Source organism: Oryctolagus cuniculus, chromosome 17 (genome assembly GCF_964237555.1).
Source record: "Oryctolagus cuniculus chromosome 17, mOryCun1.1, whole genome shotgun sequence".
NCBI lineage: Eukaryota > Metazoa > Chordata > Mammalia > Lagomorpha > Leporidae > Oryctolagus > Oryctolagus cuniculus.
Window position 1 is genome coordinate 39,656,269 of NC_091448.1, and position 14,831 is coordinate 39,671,099.

A 14,831-nucleotide genomic window follows, 5' to 3' on the forward strand; every position below is an offset into this window, starting at 1 on the left:
GGTCCCCAAACGCCTCCCAGCGGAGACCCGGGGTGCTGCCCATGTGGCTGCGGAGCCCTGTGGCCAGCTGGCATTGAGGTGTGCTGCTGGCAAGTGCCAAGCCCAGAGGCTGTGTGCACAAAGGACAAATGCAAACCAGCTCGTGCACAGTTGTCTCTACCGACTGCGTGCTGAAATGGCGATCTTTGGGACAGCAGGTGTAACAGCACTGTACAACTAATGTCTGCTTCTTTTGCTTTCTCTCATGGGAAGCCAGGACAAATTCCAGCACAGAGTGGGCTCCTGGTGCACTTTTACAGGACAGCTCTGGCGCAGCTCAGCAACCCCTATTCCAAAGGCAAGGAGGGCCGGCGCTGTGGCACTAAGGGTTACACTGTCAAGCTTGGGACAACAGTGTCCCACAAGGGAGTGCCCGAGACCTGGCTGCTCCACTTCTGATCCAGCTCCCTACTGATGCGCCTGTGAAAGCAGTGGAGGATGGCCCAAATCTTTGGGCCCTGGCACTCACATGGGGCACTCCTGGTGGAGTTCCAGGCTCCTGGCTTTGGCCTGGCCAAGCCCCAGCTGTTGTGTCCATTTGGGGAGTGAACCAGCAGATGGGAGATCTCTCTCTGGCTCTCCTCCCTTACCCCGACACCCTGCCTTTCTAATAAATGGAAACTGAACTCTACCGGAAGGAAGGGCTTGTCCACGCAGCTGGCTGGAAGGACACAAGTGGGGAGAGAAAACAAAGGCAGAGAATATGGTGGGAGGCTGAGAACTGGGGGGTCCTCTGGGTGGGTCCAGCGTGAGGTGACTCCCAAGGGGTCCCTGATCCAAGAATCCAATTAAGAAGCAGTGGTGACGGAGTGAGCACGGACAGTGCCAGGCTACGTCTGAACCTGCTGCTCCACCTTCAACAACCCTAAGGAATGGGAAGGTCTTTTCCTTCCCATGGTTTGCAGGTGAGAAAACTGACTTGCTCATGACCACCTGGTCACCCCGGAGGACCAGGAGGAGGTTCTGGGGCCAGGATCCCAGCCCTGGACCTGAACCCATGTGTCTTCAGGCTGCAGGACTGGGAGGCCTGAGTCACCCTAGACCCTGTCTGGCACAGCCCGGGCCCCCTGCCCTGGGGCTGTCACAGGCTGGGGCTGCAGTGGGGCCCGGCCAGAGCCAGGACTGCAGAGGCACGAGGAGTGCTGGGCAAAGCCGGCAGCTGCTGCCCCGGGAGGGCGGGAGGGGCGGAGAGGGGCAGCCTCTGGCTGCTGCTGTTCTTAACAACCAGCAGCATGTTACTAGGGGGCATCAAAGGAAAGGGGGAAAAAGACCCCAAACAGCTCTCTGGCAAGTCTCTGTCACGGACCTGAGCACTCCCTGACAGCCAGGCCCGGCTCCAGGCAAGCAGAGAAGGAAACAAACCCAGGTCCCAGAGGCCCTCCAGCAGACACACAGCGTCTTCCCGCCACCTCGTCCCCGCAGCGGCCCAGCCTGAGAGGCGAGGCTGTTACTCCCATTTGGCAGATGCGTAGGCTGAGGCTCAGGGAGCCAAGTGAGGCAAGTGCTCTCCTACTCGGCTCCTTTCTCCAGGGTTCCTGCGTGGGGGGATGAGGACCCTCCCACACCCCAGGGCTCAGACCCAGCCTGGGGCCACGGGCAGGTCCGGGAATGGCCAGCTTTCCTGCTGCATGCTCCTAGCCTTCCATTTGTGCAGGTGGGAAGGCGGCAGGGAAGCAGCAGAGCCGGCCCTTACACTCACACTCAGATCCGTTCTGGGCCTGCAAGTGGACTCTGCCAGGTGGCGGACCTCGGACGACCTCTCCCAGTCATTTCCCATCCCAAGGCCCCCACTCCAGGGCTACAGCTTCCTTCAACACTGCACCGACCTGTCCACCACCTCCCAACCAAGGGAGCATGGACCACCCTCGCTCCGCAACTTTTCAAAGCTCCCTAGGGCCCCATGGAACCCAGGGTCAAAGTTCTGAGAGGTCTGAAGAGGTCATCCAGGTAAAGACCACCAGCCACACATCCTGCCTGCAGCACCATACCCCGCACGGCCGGCCTCGGCTCTCCCCACCTGCGTCTGAGCGCTCCTAGGCCAACAGCCATTTGTCCCCTGAGCTTCTGGCTTCCTTGGGGTCTGAGACGCATAGTATCTGCTGACTGATTAGTTTCAGAAACAGAATCCTGGAACCTGGTGAAGGGATCCTGAAGGTGTGCCTCCTCCAAGAAGCCTTCTGGATACCTCTAATGGTTCCAAGGAGAGTTCTCCTTTCCCGCCACAACACCCTACATCCCTTCCAATGCGACTCAGGATTCTGCCACCATCTGTGCAGACAGGGCCCATCTCCCGAGGACACCACATCACAAACTCTTCACAGGGCAGGTACCACACGCCCCTTATCTTTGTATTCCACACCCAGTGACTGACGTGTGCTAAGGGCATTAACAACGAAAGACTGACAGCTGTCATTTTCACACACTTACTAAATATTCGACACAGAGTAACATAATAAATCATCATTGCCGCCCTCTACCTCAGGTCCTGTTACGATCATTTGCAGGGGAGGAGGCTGGCCCAGAGTGGTTCTGTAACTTGCCCCAAATCACACAGGAAGTGAGGAAACTGGCAGTTTGGTTTTGAGGCTGAGTGCGGGGGAGGAGGAGGAAAGCCATAAATGGTGAGGCCAAGGTGAAACACAGCAGAGGCCCCCAGGGCTCTAGGGGGATGTCCCTGGTATCCAGCACCGGTGTGGCACGTATTAGGTGCTCAGTTAATAAGGGTCATCAAGGCAACTGGACAGTTCAGCAGCTGCTCAGACACAGGCACATGCCACTGGGACGTCCCAAGCAGGGGGGGCTGGCAGTCACCCACAGGGCCCACCCTCCGCCTTCTCTCACCCAGCACCTCCCGCCTCCAGCCTCTTTCCCACCCCGCACTTCAGACCTTTCATGCACAGGGCTGGCTGCTGGCAGTTTTTCTCCCACCGAGAACAGCCACAGAAAATTGAGATCATTTCTCTGCTGTGTTGGCAGCTGAGAAAATGGCAATTTTTCCTATTTCCAATCCAAGAGTTCCCTCCTAGTGCACAAAGGCCCCATAAGCCTGGTTCTCCCCAGGAGGGACAGAGCAGGGGGCAGGGCCCCTCCGTGGCTAAGAGGCATGGCTGGGGTGCTCATGCAGAGGCAGGGGGCTGGTGACTGGAGGGGGAGGGGCAAACAACCTGGGCACCTGCAGACACAAAACTGGGACAAGCAGAGGCGCCAAAGCAACAGGTCGCAGGGGGCCCTGGAAGCCCCTGAGTGCGAGCATGCGCACACGAACGTTCTGATAGCTGCACCCCCAAAGCACAGCGCTGGGAAACTAGAGGGACTGAAGCGGAGCAGCCACCCCTGGTATAAGTAGAAAATTAGTTTCAAAATCAGAGTCTGGAAAAGAAATGAGAGGTTGCTTAGAGTCTGCACTGCCCTGCAGAGATGGAGACGGCTCCCGTTTGACAAGTTCATGTTCATATCGGATGTGGGAGGCCCTGGAAGACCCACCTCCAGCCTTCACAGGCCCTCCCTGTGCTCTGCCCCTCGGGTCCTGTGCTGTTCCTCGAATGCCGAGCCCGCCGCCGGTGGGGCTCACCCCTGGCTGGTCCCTCTTCCCCCAAGGCCCTTGAGCACTGGCTCCCTCACCCCTCCAAGCCTGTGGCCCAGTGACCACACTTATCAAACGACAAGTAAGATGGCACAGCCCTGCCCCCACACCCTCAGCGCCTGCACCGCCCTTTGCTCCTGGCACTTGCTGCCTTCGTATGCTCATTACTCGCCCCCCACCCCCACCCCCGGACCTGCCATGAGGACGTGGGCTCCAGGCTGCAGGGATTTTTGTTGTGTGTGCTGATTACCGTCCAGTAAGCACTGGATACTGAGTGCCAAGGAGGGTGTCCGTGTGTCCGCGGTTCACTCACTGGTGCACTGGACACAGCATCAGTGCTACCTAATGCCAGATGTCCCCTCCGAGACAAGATGCAGGCATGCAGGGGTGGGGGGAGAGAGCACACATCATCTGAACACAGGTGGACTCAGAGCCAGCAGGGGAGCCGAGCGGTGCACGGGTGAAACATGGCAACTCCACGACAAGCTGCAAGGGGCCTTGGGACCTGGTTTATCTGATAATCAGGGTGGCCCTCTTGATGGAAGTGGCAGATACAAGCACTGGCTTGCAGGCAGGGTAGGCGATGGGGCGGCAGAGTGTCCTGCTCAGAGGGAACAGCAGGGACAAAGGCTCTGACATGGAACAGAACATGACGCACTCTTGAGATCACAGAAGCCGGGAGAGCAGAGAAGAAAGGGGCTCAGAGTGAGGCTGCGAGGCTCCGTGGCCCAGGTGGCACCGGGCTCAGGCGCTTCTGTCTGCCCGTGTGTGTGCTCGTCCCCTGTTTGCAGGAGAGAGAAGGCGTGGCAGAAAGACCTCTGTTAGCAGGATCAGGAAACTTCGCTGTAAGGCCGGTGTGACCAAGACTAGTGGAGCCCTGGCTTTGCCCTCCCAGAGCAGCTGCTGTGAACAGCAGACGAGACCATGGCTCTGAACTGCCAAGAACTGTCTGTGCTCACGAGGGCAGCAGTGTGTGACCACGACCGAGTGGGTGTGCACATGAGCGTGTGCCTGCACGCCCGGCTCCCACCGTGGCAAGGCTGCCAGGAATACAGTTGCTTCTGGGCCAGCGGTGGGAAGCCGGCAGGACGGAGCCCTGTAACCCCTGGGCAGGGGTGGCTGTCACTCTCACCGTCACTCACTCATCACGCACCTCTGAGGGCCTCAGATGGAGGCCTCTCCGAAGTGCCACTGTGCCTCCTTTCTCATACTGTGTGCTCCCAAGGGCAGGAATCCCCTTTCTCCATTAGAAAACTAGAGAGGCACGTGTTGTGGCACAGTGGGTTAGGCTGCCACTCAGGATGCCTGCATCCCATAGCCCAGCGCTAACTGCTCTGCTTCCCATCCAACTTCCTGCTAATGTGCACAGGTGCACAGGCAGCAGGTGGGTGGCTCCAGTGCTTGGGTCCCTGCCACCACGTGGGAGATCTGGATGGAGTTCCTGGCTCCTGACTTTGGCCTGGCTCAATCCTGTGAATGGGAGAGCTTTCTCTCTCTCCTTCTCTCTCTACTGCTCTGCCTTGGAAGACGAAAATAAACAACCATTAAAAAAAACAGGCAAAGGACCCAAAGAAACATTTTTTAACAAGACAGCCTCAGCGTGTCCGTGGCGGGTTCTGTCTAAGGGTTGGCCACGTCCCTTGGCAGGGCTGTCCTGGCTGCCTGTTCCACTCCAGGCCGGAAAGAAGCCTGCTCTGTCGTGATCCCCGTCCAGCCCCAGGCTTCAGAAGTTGGACTGTGGCACATCACTCCGCCCCACCCCCCAGGACCAAGGGAGGAGGCCCCAGGGAAGCAGGTAAGCTGAACAAAGCGCCAGCCAGTGAGCACTCATCCTGCCCGCTGCCTCCCAGTGTGTGTGTGTGTGTGTGTGTGTGTGTGTGGAGGGGGTGCCGAGCTGCCCCTCCTCCTAGGCTGAAGGGGTTTGGGTGAGGATGCCCAGGAAGGATTCAAGTTTGATCAAAAGCAGGACTTTCCAAAGGCAGATAATTATGTAGATAATTTAGGCAAAAAGAGATTTTCTTCAATTATCTTTCCTTTTTTTTTTTTTGCACTGAATTATTCATTCTTGCATTCATTCATTCTTGCCACAAGCACCAAATTATCTAGGTAATTGCCTCCATTTCCCACTTCATCCTGCTGCTGTGGGCTGGCCGGTGAGGCCTGGGGCGGAGGTGCCTGTGGTTCAGGTAGGGGGGAGGGGGAGCTGGAGGGGACAAACAAGACTGCAGGGAGGGATGATGCTGTCTGGCCTGTGGTGACTCTGTGACTGGCCGGCTCCCTTGCTGGCACCATTCTGGCCTCCCTGGTCTTAGCGCCCCCAGTCTTCCAGGAACTGGTGCCTTAGCGCTCCCCCATATGCAGCCCCATCTTTGGGGACCACTGGAGTACGGCCCAGACAGCTGAACTGGTGAAAAGGGGGACCCACTTTTCCTGGCATTTAAAAAGACAGAGGAGAATAGAAAAAGACATTTATTTTCTTTAAAAAAAAAAAAAGAAGCACGTGCACAACTGGTTCATTAATTTCTTATTAAAATTCTGTGTTGAGCACGGGTAAGGAAGAAGGGAGATCCTGGGGAGGGAATGGGGCAGGGAGGGGGAAGAACCGTGTCCACTTGCTGGCTCTGCTGCAGGCATCAGTGGAGGGAGGCACGGGTGGGGGCAGGGGTGGGCAAGAAGGGAGCTGACAGTCCTGCCGCTACGCAGCCAATCGGTGCCACAGTCAGGGTCTGCACCCAGGTGTCCTGAGTCCTGAGGGCTCTGGTTTCAAACCGCTTTAAACCGCAAGGATCTGGGGCTTTCTCTCCTCTCTGCAGCTGGTGCTGGAAGCTCCCGAAAGGGAACCCCTCCCGTCTCCAGTGGATGCGTGGTGAGGTTTACCAGCCACAGCTGCTGGTGAGGGTTTGTCCTAACTGCTTGCCACCCAGCTTCAGCCTGGAAGTGCCTCCCTTGACCAAGTGCCTAGAAGGGATGGTGGGGGTGGGGGAAGCTGCCAAGGAGCCTGGGCCCCGCGCCCAGCCAGGACCCCCACTTGGGTTCTGGGGCTAGTCTTGATGCAGAAGGACCTTGCACAGTGACTTTGGCCAGTCCCTTCCCCTGCGTGGCCACTTCCTTATCCACCTGAGGGGTGGACCTGGCAGTTTTGCAATCTCTTCCAGTGCTGTGGACACTGCTGCACACTGAGCTACCAAGTGCGACCCTGCCCCAGAGGGCCAGAGCTGGGGTCTCTTGGGTCTCCATTTCTGCAGCTTCCCCACTCATTACCAGTCTCTCAGGCCTGGGGTCTGTGTGCTCCAGACAGGCCCCCAGGGCGGGGCCCGGGAGATGCCTGGGTCCAGCCCTGCTGTTCCTCAGTGGCCTTGCCTCCTGCAGCCAAACACCCAGCAGTCTGCAGAATGGATTCCAATAAAGCTCCTTTTCTGCCACCAAGTTTATAACACATCCCCACCTGCTGGTCTTAAACATTAACAAGGCTGTGTGGTGGCACAGCGCTCCGAGTGGCCAGAAGGAAGTGGGCTGTGGGACTGGGCAGACGAGTGGCAATCAGAGTGATGTGGGACACCGCCTTCACATACTCCGAGGCTGGGTGTCACCTGAGACAGGTGGCTCGCATGTGCCTGTCCCACCCCCTTGTACTCTTCCTGGTGTCTCTGACCGTCTCCTCTCCCTCCCCTCTTCTGCCCACATCTCAGAGTTCCCCTTTCAACTGACACTGGGAGCGTCCCTCCATACACAGTGTTCTGCCCACCCCATTCATTCCTCCTGAGCGCCTACCATAGAATGAGACAGAAACACAGATGATACACTCTCCCGGTGGTTATCAGGAGGGTTGCCCGGGTCAACACGGGCATAGTGGCTGGAGGGCCAGAGAGGCAGTGCCAAATGCAAGGGTAGACTGGAAAGAGTGTAATTGCTTCTGCTGCAAGGGACTGCTGGTGAGAAACCAGAGCATAATCTAGAATGATGCCCTGGAGGAGGTGATAACTGATGCGGGAAGGCTTTCTAGAAGCAAGGCATTCCAGAGAGAGGGGCTGGCAGGTGCAAAGGCAGAAAGAGTACACAGTGGGAAGAGAGAAACCTCATGGGGTGCATGGAGTGAGATGAGAGGGCAAGACCACGGATGTGGTGATGGAGACTGGGACAGGATTGGAAAGGCGCTAGGACACCAGGGCAAGGAGTGTACCCTAGGCCCTGTGGACAGTGCAGAGTCCCTGAAGGTAAGTGAGTAGGGGGCTGGCATCATCAGCTCTCCAGATTGAACCACCACCCAAACTCTTATTCAAACTAAAACGGAGAAGAATCTCCCAGAGACCAGATCCCAGATTCTGGCCTTGGCAGATGTTCTCTGGGAGATGCCTTGAGATTGGCGACAATGCAGGGTGTGGACACCCCAAGGCTGAGCCCCTCTGTCAGTGGTCCGGGCACCAAGTAAGGAGGGGAGGGATGGGCCAGCAGCTCACGCTGCTTTATGGAAGACGAGGAGCACGAGTGAGGCAGCCCAAGGTCACCCTGCCTGGTGGCGCCAGAAGCAGACAGGAACCCAGGCTGCTTGGCTCCCCATCTGGCTATGTGGTCAGAACCCCGTGGCCTCAGCAGCCTGCCAGGCTTAGGAAGCCACAGCCAGCCCTCCGGCCCCAACCGACTGAGATGACGTCCATATAGCCTTTTCCTCTGAGAGCAAAGGGTTGGCTTGAAGGTGTCATGCAGCCCCAGAGGAGGACAGATAGATGGGGTGGGGGTTGAGGGGATTTCTGTTGATCTGATCTTATCCACAGGGGAGGTCCCCCAGCTTTAAGCATCTGCTGGCGTCCTTCCCCAACAAGGGGAGACAAAGGCATGGAATGGGGGAGACTTTAGGGCGAAGGGAAGCAGCCTGGAAGGAGGACTGGATGGGGGAGACCCCTCCTCTAATACCTTCTTTCTGCTCATGCAGCCAAGCTCTGAGCCCCTGGGCATGCTGGTACCACACCAAGCACGGGGCACTGGCTGGGTGGACAAGAAGCACACAGCTTTGGGAGCCCCAGGGTACAGAGAAGGAAGGCCCTGGCACTTAGGGCAAGAAGGAGACGGTGATCAGACCCCCCCTCCCCCCCAGGAAGGAGGAAGGGAGGATTCTGGGAGGTTACAGTGGGCAAGGATTTATAAGGCCAGGCTGAAAGACCAGGACGGTGGGCAGTGGGGGATGTAATGAGAGCTTCTGAACTGCCCAGAGATGGGGCCACGGCTGGTTTGAGGAAGGGAGCTCTGACAGTGAAGATGCAAGGGGGAGGTTCAGACCACACCTAGACCCAACGTCTGGGCTTCCTGGCTTCCTCCCACTGGACGGTCCAGCTCAGAGCTCACCAGGGATGGGCCACCAGTGCTGCCCTGGCGGCTACAGTAGGCAAACAGGCGGGCCCTCCTCCCCAGCCCTTCCCCATTCTGTGTCTTGTCCAGGGAGCCGAGGTTTCTGGGTCCCCGGCTCGCCCAGCCCACCCCCTGGTGGCATGCTGCCTTTCCGGGAAGAACTGAGGTTAGCTGTCTCCTGTGGTCTAAACGCAGCAACCCCCACCCCCCCCCCACCACCCCAGCTGGGAATAAGCAAGCACGCCCTGCATGGCCATCGGGCTGATCCCTTTCCCCCTCTGGCCCCCGGACCCTATGTCTCCAAGTGCCCATTCCCTTTCTTCTTTCAACCTTGACAATGGATGCGCCCTGCTCAGGGTGAGAGGCCGCTGCTTAGGGACCACGAGGGCCTGCATGGCCGGCTTGGGCAGGCTCCCAGGGACTGGGCAGATCTGGGCCGAAGCTGAGCAGCCACTCCATCGCATCCGGTCTCCATCCTCTCCAAGGCTCATCCCTCAGCCTGGGGCAGGGAAGCCCTGCCCGCCCCCAGCCCCCCACCTTTGCTGGCAGGGAAACCTGCCCCAGGTCTGCTGGTCGCTCGCTGTGGAGGGGCAGAGGACCTCCATTCTGCTCCCGCGAGCTCTCTCCCTCACCCTGGTCAGCGCCCCTCGCCTCCTGGAGCGTCTCCAGCTTGCAGAGGGCCGGCTGCAGCCTCCTCCGGTCTGGTCCGAGTTCCCACTCGGGATGGGGGGAGGCTGTTCAGAGACCCCTGCCCCGCACCCGTGTCGCCGCCGTCCCACCGTTAAAGCGCACCGCCCCGGCCCCTCCCTCTCCCAACCCCCTTCACCGCGGAGCCCGGGGCGAGCCTGGGGAGCAGACGCAACAGATTGCAGAGCGCGAGAGCGCGGAGCCCGCTCCCTCTGCGCGCCGCCCGCGGTCCCGGCCGGGACCCCCGCCCTCCGGACTCGGCTAAGCCGGCCATTTAGATGCAGCTCACAGGCCTGCGGGCGGGCGAGTCGCCGCGACTCTCCGGCCGCTGTCAGTCCACTTCCCTTCGCGAGGACAGCCGCAAGAAGCGAGGCAGCGGGCCGCGCGGCCCCGCACCGGCCTGCGCTCCAGGGGCCGGGGCACACTCGATCCCCGCCGATCCCGACAGCGCCCAGCCCGACTGGCTGGAGCGGGAGGGCGAAGGTGGGGGGGGGGGAGCGGCCGGGGAGCGATCCAGCGCATCTCGGGACCTCTCTGCGCCCCCGTGGGCGGACACGCCCCCAGACTCTCGGGCTTAGACCCTTCCTCCTAAGCCGGAGAGGACTGGATCGACCCTCCACTCGCTCTTTTTCCCGGCCGGGCTCGATCCCCTCGGCCAGGCTTGCAGCCTTTGCTCCCGCCGGAGGGCTTAGGGGCCGGCGGAAACTCGAGCTGCTGCCCCAGACTCCGGGCTAGGAGCGGCGGCTGCGAGTCCGAGGAGGGGTGGAGATGGGGGTCCTCCTTCCTCCAACCCTCCCTGGGCCCCCTCCAGCGGCGCCCGCCGCATCTTCAGCCCCGAGTCTCCGCCGCGACACTTACCGTGGGCGAGCAGGGCGGAGAGGCAGAGCAGGGCGGCGCCGCCGCGGCCCGACATCCCCGGGGCCATGGCCGAGGCTAGGGCTGGAGGGGTCTAGGGGGGGCAACAGGCGACAGGGTCCTGGCCCCAGGCTAGGCTCGGTCACATCCAACTCAGGGTGGCCGTGGCGCCCCGTGGGCTCTGCTGAGGCTTCGGGGGCCAGGCCAGGCGAGTGCAATTCGGGGACACTCTGCGGGGAGGGGGCGTCCCAGGCGCCGCCGGCTACACCCTCGGAACTGGTGGGGGCGCAGCGCCGGGCGGGAGGAGCCTCCACCTCCCCGGGCTGGTGCCCCCTGCAGGATCCACGGAGAGAGGGGGTAGCCGCACGTGCGGGCCCCGGGCCCCGGGGCTGCCTAGCGCCGAGCACCGAATGCCTGGGCCCCGCGGCCCAGCTCGAATCCGAAGTCGCACAGGGGTGCGGATCTCCAGCGCAAGCCCCAGTTCCCTCTGTCTCGGTAGAAGCCCCACATGGACAGCGCGGCTTGCTTCCTCCAGGCGCCCTGCAGCAGCCTCAGCACAAAAATCCCAGGTCAGGTGCAAATGACGGGTTTCTTTTTCGCATATAAATAGGAAATCCTGGTAACTTTAATCCACCCGGAGAAGGAAAAGTTTCCGCGCGGCGCTGAGACCGGCGCCGCGGGTCGCCACCACCAGAGGCGACGCCCAGGCAGAATGCCCGAGGTGGGCAGCCAGATGTTTGTCCCCTCGCCGAGCTCGCTCCTGGGCTCCGGGGCGCTCTCTCCAGTCTCGACCGCGGCTCGGGCTCGACGCAGGCTGGCTTAACGCCGCCTGCTCTGGCAGCGGCTCGGCGGCTGGGGCGAGGGTGGCGCGGCCGGAACGGGCCGCCCCGTGGAGACGGGGCTTGGAGGAGCAAGGCGGCGGGAATGCCGGCTACTGCGCCTTGCCCACGGCGTCGACTGCAGCCTCCGGCCCATCCACGCTCTACGGCCGGGAAGGCGCTCGGCCAGCCCGCGGCCGCTCCAGGCCACCCCTCTCCCTCTCAGGTCCCGCTGTCCGAGCAGAGGGGCGCGCTGCCCCGCCGCGCTCCTCGCCTTCTCTGGAGGGGGAGGGGGGCAGCACAAACCTTGAACTTTTCCGGGGTTCAGAGTCTCCGATGCCTCGGTCTCCCCGCCGCCCCCGCCCCGCCCCCGGACGCCCACTCGCCCGCTGTCGCGCTGCGGCCGGGCATCGGCTCCCGCTCTCTTCGAGTCAGTTTAGGCGAGCGGATCGCCGCGCCAGTCCGGGCTGCGGGCGGCGAGACGCGGGCGCTGCGCCAGGGGCCAGGGCGCCCGGCACCCGCGCAGCCCGCGGCCAGGGAGGCGGCAGCTGGCGCCTACGGGGCCGAGCGGAGAGGAGGTGCCGGCAGGGGGGCCGGCTCCCCATGGACGTGTATGTGGGGAGAAGAATCGGGAGCAAAAGGGAAGAGGCGGCGGGGGGAGCCACGGTTGCACGGAGCCGCCGCCGCCTCCTCGGCGCTCACGCCGGCTGCTCCGCCGTAAATGACTCGAGAGAGACACACACGCGCGCTCGCCCGCCCTCCTCCCCCGTCCGGGATCCAGCGCCCACCCGGGCAGTGGCGGGCGCCGAGCTTGGCGCGCTCGCTCCCCGCCCCGCCCCTCCCCGATTCCCCGTGGTCACGTGGGCCCGGAGCGCGCGGCCCCCGGCTCGCGCGCCACGGAGGGCCCCCTCCCCGGCTCCCCCTCCGCCGTCCACGTGTCCATTCCGCATTCCCAGCCTGGGGGCGCGCGCGCCTCCTTCCTGAGACACGGGCAGGGGCCGACCTGGCGATTGCGCTCTCCCCTGCTTTAGGTTTTATTTCCCCTCTCCGACGCACGCTAGAGCCTGGACTGGAGTAGGGCCGGCCGGCTGCGGCGGCTGTGCCGCTCCCGGGCAGACACCGCCGCAGTCGCCGCGGTCCCTTTTCCGAGGATGCAAGCTCCCCGCCGGGCGCCGGAGGTGTTTTGCAGCCGTTCTGCCAGAGGCGCGGGTAGGGGGCACCCTACCCCCAGCCCCAGAGTCTGCGCGGGGGTCTCCGGGGGCACTGGGTGGGAGTCCTCTAGCTGCCGCGCCCAGCTCCTTTCGGGTCGCGGGGAAGCTCTCGGGTTCCACTTCGTGCGGGGATGGGTCGGGGGGCGCAGCTGGGGGCAGATGGAATCCGCTGCGGAGGCCGGGGCGGGAGAGGAGTGGCGGCGGAGAGGAGGGGGCCACCAGCCCTCCTACAGGTGTTTTGCAAACCTCTCCAAGGGCCTGGGGTGGGGATGGGGACCTACCCCTCTAGCACACTCACCTGGGCACCTGCCGACTAGGGGGAGGGGTGGTGTTCCTTCCACTGTCTGGCCGGTTTCATTAGAGCACAGCCCAGATCAGACCCTACAAGTCAACCCTCAGCCGTCAATCAGGCATTGGATCAATGGCAATGATTGGGTGTCACGCCCCAGCCCCCAGAAGCCAGGTCTTGGCGGTCCTACTCTGGAGAGACAGGGTCTTCAAAACCTCCGCGTAATAACCCTTATGAGGAGAGCTATGGCTCTCGAGGGGCACCTCTCCCCACACCTCTGCACCTAGCCAGATTGAGAATGTGGGGTGGGGTGGGTCAGAGCTAGGTCTGAGGGGGGTGGGGGCGGTCCCAGTCCCCGCCCCCAGCTCCCTGACTCATTCCTAGCCCTCTTGACGCGGCGAGTTTATTTTCATCCAGGAAAATGACATTTTGGTTTTGGAAAGTGGCTTGATCTGTTCCTGGAAGACTTCCTCTTCCCTGGCTGCCCGCTGTGGGTGGCCTTGGCTTGGGGTCTGGGGCCTGTGGAGTGGCTCTCGCCCCTCCCCCACATCTGTCTGCACCTAGGAGGTTCAGTCCAGGGAGGCCTTGGGGATGGAAGGTGCTGGAGTAGTCAAGGAAGATGATTCTCGTTAGGCCCCTAATGCCTGATGGCAATTAGTGTCACCCAGGGGCTTATTAACCCTCCCAGTGAGAGGCAAGCCAGCCATCAGGCTCTGTGTGTAGGGGAAGGAAAAAAGGGGAGGGCTCCAGGAAGGAGGCGCTGTCCACCAGCCCTGTGAGTGGGGACTGGGCCTGAGGATGGCCAGAGGGAAGAGACGATTTCCACACGAGGTCCGAGCGTCCTGCACGCATCTGCAGCTGACGCCGGCGTCCGAGGGGCAGTGCTGTCAGTCTGCTCTCTGGCCGCCCCGGAATCTGGGCACAGGACACAGATGCCGAGTCTCCTCTCTGCGCCTCTGGTTGTTCGTAGGTGAGAGGAAACCAGGCCTCCCTTTGCTGACTCAGTCTCTCCCTTTCCCTCTCCACTGCCCCCCTCCCTCTTACCACCAGACTGTATCTCTGGCATCATAGGCACAACTTCGTTCTAGAAGGGAAGGCGGACACTAAGCTGATGGGCGGTGGCAGTGGCGGTGTTATGTGGCTTGGTGCCCCTTTGCCCATCTTACGGAGAAGATGAAGGCCCGCGGTCAGGAAGGACGTGGCCACAGCTATCTTTAGAGGGCACAGCTGCAGCCCCGGGTTCTCCTTGTGCCTCCTCTGTGGCCCTACCCTCCATGGACAGTGTGTCTGAGCTGCCTCTGATCTCATGATGCCAGCTCTCCCTCCTCCCTGTCTCGGAGATGACAAGGCTGCTGATGGCCCGCGTGGGGGAGTGAACGGCTCCATCTCTAGCGCCCCATGGACTTGGGAAGTGTGACTTCTAGGAATCAGGGGGACAAGACATAGCCACCGGTCCAGCTATTCCAACCCCACAGTCCCTCTGCCTTTCCCAACACACCCATGTGCTGCCCTTGGACTCACCTGTGAGTCTAACCTGGCTGCTGCTAGATCCTGAAGGCGCCGTCGCAGGAGCAGCCCGGGCTGGAGTGAGGGTGTGGCATGTGTGCAGTCTTTTGTCCCCCGAGCTTCTTGTCAGCCTAAAGTGGTAGCATCTCTCTGCTCTTCTCACTCTGTTCGCGGCTGGCTGACTTTCTAGGCAAATGATTGGCTGTGGCAGAGGGTATGTCAATCGCAGGCTCCCGCCTGAGGCCTGGGGCAGCTTAGCTAGCTTCCTGCCAAGTGGCCAGGCAGCAAGCGGGGCTCTCTGAACCCCAGTGCCCCACATGGGCCCAAACCGAAACTTCCTGCCCTGCCTGCCCTCCCTGCAGTGGGCCAGGTGACACCCTGCACTCTTCAAGGTTGCCCCTGTCTTTCAGGGAGCCTGGCAACTGCAGATGTTTCTAGAATCACCCTGCAGTCCCAGCAGGAGGTGGCTCAGAGAGCCCCCTAAGCTGGCTGTCTCATTG

General features: G+C 61.6%; 1 protein-coding gene across 1 annotated transcript in view; it reads right to left on the minus strand.

Annotated features, from left to right (window-relative positions):
• Positions 1 to 12,125, minus strand: part of TMEM132E (transmembrane protein 132E) — a 47,265-nt gene extending 35,140 nt beyond the window's left edge. The window contains exon 1 of the mRNA XM_017349225.3: positions 10,511 to 12,125. Within this exon, the coding sequence (XP_017204714.3) occupies positions 10,511 to 10,577 (67 nt within the window). The 5' untranslated portion in view covers positions 10,578 to 12,125. The remainder of the gene's footprint in view (positions 1 to 10,510) is intronic.
• Positions 12,126 to 14,831: the final 2,706 nt, after the last annotated feature.